The sequence below is a fragment of the Oncorhynchus masou genome, unplaced genomic scaffold (assembly GCF_036934945.1).
Source record: "Oncorhynchus masou masou isolate Uvic2021 unplaced genomic scaffold, UVic_Omas_1.1 unplaced_scaffold_5972, whole genome shotgun sequence".
Lineage (NCBI taxonomy): Eukaryota > Metazoa > Chordata > Actinopteri > Salmoniformes > Salmonidae > Oncorhynchus > Oncorhynchus masou.
In genome coordinates this window covers 2,501-10,000 of record NW_027012396.1, presented here as the reverse complement: position 1 = coordinate 10,000, position 7,500 = coordinate 2,501, and the positions used below count along the sequence as shown (strand labels likewise).

The following is a 7,500-nucleotide window of genomic DNA, read 5'->3' as shown; positions in this document are numbered from 1 at the left end:
AACCCATACCTTGTAGTTCTGCAGTGCGCAGCAGGACAATGAGACACTGATATATCGTCGGAGAAATTCATGTTTTTCCTTTTTCCAAGTTAAGATAAATGTTTTGTCAAAGATGCCGCTGGCTCCCTGTCATCATCACAGATGTCATTAGTCTTGCTGTGACAGTGGGGAGGGGTGGTTGAGGAGGGGTTCCCTGCCCCACCATACAGATGGGAGGAGATGGGGTGTGGTTGGGGGTGACATATTGATCCACAGTTCAAAGGAATACCTGATTTATAGTTTTTTTTCAGCACCTGTAAGTGTCACCCCCAGGCTAAGTCATACTTCCAGATCTTTAGTGCCTAGACAGAGCCCAGCTGAGGCAGCAGAAGACTCTGTGTGTGTGTGTGTGTGTGTGTGTGTGTGTGTGTGTGTGTGTGTGTGTGTGTGTGTGTGTCTGTGTCTGTGTGTGTGTGTGTGTGTGTGTGTGTGTGTGTGTGTGTGTGTGTGTGTGTGTGTGTGTGCGCGCGTGTGCGTGTGTGTGTGTGTACAGTTGTAGGATCTCAATTTGATCAACCTTTTGCAGGAGACCTTTAAAACTTGTGATGTATTTGAGATTTAAAAAGTCTTCTGAAGTTTGTAATTTCCCTTAAGAAAAATGTATCAACCCCTACAAAAATGTCCATTAATTATAACCCACATAATAAATGTACTTTCCTGTTGCAAAGAAAAAATGGTTCCAAAAGCGATTATCCGCTGTCCCCATAAGAGAACCCTTTGTGAAAACATGTTCTTAGACATTTTTGCAAATGTCTTGAAAATTAAATACAGGAATATATCATTTATGTAAGTATTCACAGCCCTGCGTCAATACATGTTAGAAGCATCTTTGGCAGTGATTACAGCTGTGAGTCTTTCTGGGTAAGTCTCTAAGAGCTTTGCACACCTGGATTGTACAATATTTGCCCATTATTATTTTCATATTTCTTCAAGCTCTGTCAAATCGGTTGTTGATCATTGCTGGACAACCACTTTCAAGTCTTGCCAAGGATTTTCAAGCAGATTTAAGCCAAAACTGTAACTCGGACACTCAGGAACATTCGCTGTCTTCTTGCTAAGCAACTCCAGTGTGGATTTGGCCTTGTGTTTTAGGTTATTGTCATTCATCTCCCGGTGTCTGGTGGAAAGCAGACTGAACCAGGTTTTCCTCTTGGATTTTGCCTGTGCCTCCGTTTCTTTTTTATCCTGAAAAACTCCCCAGTCCTTATCGATTACAAGCATACTCATAACATGATACAGCTTCAAAATATTGTATTGAATATGTTGTATTGGATTTGCCCCAAACGTAACACTTTGTATTCAGGACATAAAGTTATTTGCTTTGCCACATTTTGTTTTACCCCCTTTTGTGTGGTGTCCAATTGTTACTATCTTAACTTGTCTCATCGCTACAACTCCCGGCTCGGGAGAGACGAAGGTCGAGAGCCATGCATCCTCCGAAACACAACCGCAGTGCTTCTTAACACAGCGCTCATCCAACCCGGAAGCCAGCCGCACCAATGTGTCGGAGGAAACACCGTAACCTAGCGACCTGGTCAGTGTGCACTGCGCCCGGCCCGCCACAGGAGTCGCTAGTGCGCGATGAGACAAGGATATCCCTACCGTCCAAACCCTCCCTAACCCGGACAACGCTAGGCCAAATGCGTGTCGCCACATGGACCTCCCGGTCGCAGCCGGCTGCAACAGAGCCTGGGCGCGAACCCAGAGTCTCTGGTGGCACATCTGGACCACTGCGCCACCCAGGAGGCCTGCTTTGCCACATTTTTTGCAGTATGACTTTAGTGCCTTGTTGCAAACAGGATCCATATTTTGAGATATTTTTATTCTGTACATGTTTCCTTCTTTTCACACTGTTAATTAAGTTAGTATTGTGGAATAACTACAATGTTGTTGATCCATCTTCAGTTTTCTCCTTATCATAGCCGTTAAACACTGTAACTGTTTTAAAGTCACTATTGTCATGGTGAAATATTTGTAGTTACTGGGTGTATGGATACACAATTCCAAAGTGTAATTAATAACTTACATCATGCTGAAAGGGATATTCAATGTCTGCTTTTCTCCCCCACCCATCTACTAATTGGTGCCCTTTGTGTTATTTGAAAACCTCCCTGGTCTTTGTGGATGAATCTGTGTTTGTAATGCACTGTTCAACTGAGGGACCTTACAGATAATAGTATGTGTGGGGTACAGAGATGAGGTAGTCATTCAAAATCATGTTAAAATCATGTTAAACACAATGCACACACACACTATGCACACACACACTATGCACACACACACTGTGCACACACAGTCCATTTACTCCTGACCTTATTTCAGATTGCCATAACAAAGGGGGTGAATACTTATTGACTCAAGACATTTCAGTTTTTCAGTTTTAATTCATTTGTAAACATATTTTGAAAAACAAGATTCCACTTTGTGTAGGTCAGAGACAAAAACATAAATTTTAATACATTTTAAATTCAGGCTGTAACACAAGATAATGTGGAAAAAGTGAAGGGGGGTGAATACTTTCTGAAGGTACTGTGTGTGTGTGTCTGTGTCTGTGTGTGTATGTGTGTGTGTGTGTGTGTGTCTGTGTGTGTGTGTATGTGTGTATGTGTGTGTGTGTGTATGTGTGTGTGTGTGTGTGTGTGTGTGTGTGTGTGTATGTCTGTGTATGTGTGTGTGTGTGTCTGTGTCTGGTCTGTGTGTGTGTGTCTGTGTGTGTGTGTGTATGTGTGTGTGTGTGTGTGTGTCTGTGTGTGTGTGTATGTGTGTATGTGTGTGTGTGTGTATGTGTGTGTGTGTGTGTGTGTGTGTGTGTGTGTGTGTGTGTGTGTGTGTGTGTGTGTGTGTGTGTATGTCTGTGTCACAGGAGGCTGGTGAGGGGAGAACGGCTCATAATAATGTCTGGAATGGAGTTGGTGGAATGGTATCAAACACATAGAAACCATGTGTTTGATGTGCTCAATACCATCCCATTAATTCCATTCCAGACATTACTAAGAGCCCGTTCACCCCAATGAAGGTGCTACGGTCCGTGTGTGTGTGTGTGTGTGTGTGTGTGTGTGTGTGTGTGTGTGTGTGTGTGTGTGTGTGTGTGTGTGTGTGTGTGTGTTCGGCTGATGCTGACTGAGATGGTCTTCTTTATTATTTACACTGAGCGACCGGGAGAGTCAGGTTTCTGACCCGGCCGAGTCAGTGTCCTTATCCCTCCCTCTCTCTCTTACCGCTCTGTCCATTTGTCTTTCTGAAACCTCGGAGCCTTCCGGCTGGGATGTGAGAGGGTTGACAATCATCAGTCACCTGGCTGTCTGACTCTCCTGTTTAGGGTTAAAACAACTTCAGCATGTCACCCAGAGATTTGAACGACCCCCAGCCCCTTCCCCGTTTGATATGTAACACCCAAGCTTACCTCATTTCACCAACGTTTTGTCTGTTCTCCTGACATATGCGGTGAGTTGTCACGTCATCACACTTCTCTGAAATGGACACCGCTTGCGCCCTCCAGTTTTTGAAAACGTTTTAATTGAAGAGTTAAGCTCTCATCCGCCCTATGGGGAAAGCCAGACTGGTTTGGTCAGACTGTATTTTGGTGGTCAATCCCCAGTCTAGCCAGAATGGATAAACAGGCCGTGGTGGAGTATGCTTTTAGCCTTTGAAAAGGACATGATCCTAAAATCACCTTGGACTGTCTGAAACATGATCCGGTCTCTCTGGTCTCTCTGCCCCCTGATGCTGAGCAGAGTAACACTGCCTGACTGAAGGGAACAAACGAGCCCCCCCCCCTCTCTGTAGGTGAGGTCTGGACATTGTTAACTGAAATGTTGCTAGTGAGAGTAGTATCTCTGTCTAATGTAAAAGGAGAGTGGCTTTTCTAACCATTTGGAACGTCCATTAGCTTGGTCAATGTGTTCTCTGCCTCTGCCCACTTTATATTCATCAGCTGTTCTTCTTTGTCAGCAAACTATCATAACTTAACAGTTCAGGCAGCAAACATACCGTGCAGTTATCTACAAATGTACTGTTCTATACGATATTTAAACATTTTTTTTATCTGTTTCTAGAATGAATGTTTTCCAGACCAAGTTGCTACCTGCTAGGATGCTAATATCCATTCCAGTGTGAGTTATATATTCAGTGGTGTCTCATGTGTTCCAGACCAAGTTGCTACCTGCTAGGATGCTAATATCCATTCCAGTGTGAGTTTTATATTCAGTGGTGTCTCATGTGTTCCAGACCAAGTTGCTACCTGCTAGGATGCTAATATCCATTCTAGTGTGAGTTTTATATTCAGTGGTGTCTCATGTGTTCCAGACCAAGTTGCTACCTGCTAGGATGCTAATTTCCATTCCAGTGTGAGTTTTATATTCAGTGGTGTCTCATGTGTTCCAGACCAAGTTGCTACCTGCTAGGATGCTAATATCCATTCTAGTGTGAGTTTTATATTCAGTGGTGTCTCATGTGTTCCAGACCAAGTTGCTACCTGCTAGGATGCTAATATCCATTCCAGTGTGAGTTTTATATTCAGTGGTGTCTCATGTGTTCCAGACCAAGTTGCTACCTGCTAGGATGCTAATATCCATTCCAGTGTGAGTTTTATATTCAGTGGTGTCTCATGTGTTCCAGACCAAGTTGCTACCTGCTAGGATGCTAATATCCATTCCAGTGTGAGTTTTATATTCAGTGGTGTCTCATGTGTTCCAGACCAAGTTGCTACCTGCTAGGATGCTAATATCCATTCCAGTGTGAGTTTTATATTCAGTGGTGTCTCATGTGTTCCAGACCAAGTTGCTACCTGCTAGGATGCTAATATCCATTCCAGTGTGAGTTTTATATTCAGTGGTGTCTCATGTGTTCCAGACCAAGTTGCTACCTGCTAGGATGCTAATATCCATTCCAGTGTGAGTTTTATATTCAGTGGTGTCTCATGTGTTCCAGACCAAGTTGCTACCTGCTATTTCCGGTGTGAGGATGCTAATATCCATTCCAGTGTGAGTTTTATATTCAGTGGTGTCTCATGTGTTCCAGACCAAGTTGCTACCTGCTAGGATGCTAATATCCATTCCAGTGTGAGTTTTATATTCAGTGGTGTCTCATGTGTTCCAGACCAAGTTGCTACCTGCTAGGATGCTAATATCCATTCCAGTGTGAGTTTTATATTCAGTGGTGTCTCATGTGTTCCAGACCAAGTTGCTACCTGCTGTGAGGAGGGATGCTAATATCCATTCCAGTGTGAGTTTTATATTCAGTGACTCATGTGTTCCAGACCAAGTTGCTACCTGCTAGGATGCTAATATCCATTCCAGTGTGAGTTTTATATTCAGTGGTGTCTCATGTGTTCCAGACCAGACGCCGACCCCGACGCGCTTCCTGAAGAACTGTGAGGAGGTGGGTCTGTTCAGCGAGCTGGACTGTTCTATAGAACAGGAGTTCAGGAAGGCCCAGGAGGAAGAGGACAACAAACAGGTAGACAAGATGACAGTAAGACAACTAACCTGATTATCATGTAGACAAGATGACAGTAAGACAACTAGCCTGATTATCATGTAGACAAGATGACAGTAAGACAACTAACCTGGTTATCATGTAGACAAGATGACAGTAAGACAACTACCCTGGTTATCATGTAGACAAGATGACAGTAAGATAACTAACCTGGTTATCATGTAGACAAGATGACAGTAAGACAACTAACCTGGTTATCATGTAGACAAGATGACAGTAAGATAACTAACCTGGTTATCATGTAGACAAGATGACAGTAAGACAACTAACCTGGTTATCATGTAGACAAGATGACAGTAAGACAACTAACCTGATTATCATGTAGACAAGATGACAGTAAGACAACTAACCTGATTATCATGTAGACAAGATGACAGTAAGACAACTAACCTGATTATCATGTAGACAAGATGACAGTAAGACAACTAACCTGGTTATCATGTAGACAAGATGACAGTAAGACAACTAACCTGGTTATCATGTAGACAAGATGACAGTAAGACAACTACCCTGATTATCATGTAGACAAGATGACAGTAAGACAACTACCCTGATTAACAGGTAGACAAGATGACAGTAAGACAACTAACCTGGTTATCATGTAGACAAGATGACAGTAAGACAACTAACCTGATTATCATGTAGACAAGATGACAGTAAGACAACTAACCTGGTTATCATGTAGACAAGATGACAGTAAGACAACTAACCTGATTATCATGTAGACAAGATGACAGTAAGACAACTAACCTGATTATCATGTAGACAAGATGACAGTAAGACAACTAACCTGATTATCATGTAGACAAGATGACAGTAAGACAACTAACCTGGTTATCATGTAGACAAGATGACAGTAAGACAACTAACCTGATTAACAGGTAGACAAGATGACAGTAAGACAACTAACCTGGTTATCATGTAGACAAGATGACAGTAAGACAACTAACCTGATTATCATGTAGACAAGATGACAGTAAGACAACTAACCTGATTATCATGTAGACAAGATGACAGTAAGACAACTAACCTGGTTATCATGTAGACAAGATGACAGTAAGACAACTAACCTGGTTATCATGTAGACAAGATGACAGTAAGACAACTAACCTGGTTATCATGTAGACAAGATGACAGTAAGACAACTAACCTGATTATCATGTAGACAAGATGACAGTAAGACAACTAACCTGATTATCATGTAGACAAGATGACAGTAAGACAACTAACCTGATTATCATGTAGACAAGATGACAGTAAGACAACTAACCTGATTATCATGTAGACAAGATGACAGTAAGACAACTAACCTGGTTATCATGTAGACAAGATGACAGTAAGACAACTAACCTGGTTATCATGTAGACAAGATGACAGTAAGACAACTAACCTGATTATCATGTAGACAAGATGACAGTAAGACAACTAACCTGATTATCATGTAGACAAGATGACAGTAAGACAACTAACCTGGTTATCATGTAGACAAGATGACAGTAAGACAACTAACCTGGTTATCATGTAGACAAGATGACAGTAAGACAACTAACCTGGTTATCATGTAGACAAGATGACAGTAAGACAACTAACCTGATTATCATGTAGACAAGATGACAGTAAGACAACTAACCTGGTTATCATGTAGACAAGATGACAGTAAGACAACTAACCTGGTTATCATGTAGACAAGATGACAGTAAGACAACTAACCTGATTATCATGTAGACAAGATGACAGTAAGACAACTAACCTGATTATCATGTAGACAAGATGACAGTAAGACAACTAACCTGGTTATCATGTAGACAAGATGACAGTAAGACAACTAACCTGGTTATCATGTAGACAAGATGACAGTAAGACAGATAACCTGATTATCATGTAGACAAGATGACAGTAAGACAACTAACCTGATTATCATGTAGACAAGATGACAGTAAGACAACTAACCTGGTTATCATGTAG

At 41.9% G+C, this 7,500-nt stretch overlaps 1 protein-coding gene across 1 annotated transcript in view; it reads left to right on the top strand.

Annotated features, from left to right (window-relative positions):
* LOC135536341 (cyclic AMP-responsive element-binding protein 5-like) overlaps positions 1–5,511 on the top strand; it is a gene marked incomplete at its 3' end in the record, with an annotated part of 8,659 nt that extends 3,148 nt beyond the window's left edge. The window contains exon 3 of the mRNA XM_064962692.1: positions 5,375–5,511. Within this exon, the coding sequence (XP_064818764.1) occupies positions 5,375–5,511 (137 nt within the window). The remainder of the gene's footprint in view (positions 1–5,374) is intronic.
* Positions 5,512–7,500: the final 1,989 nt, after the last annotated feature.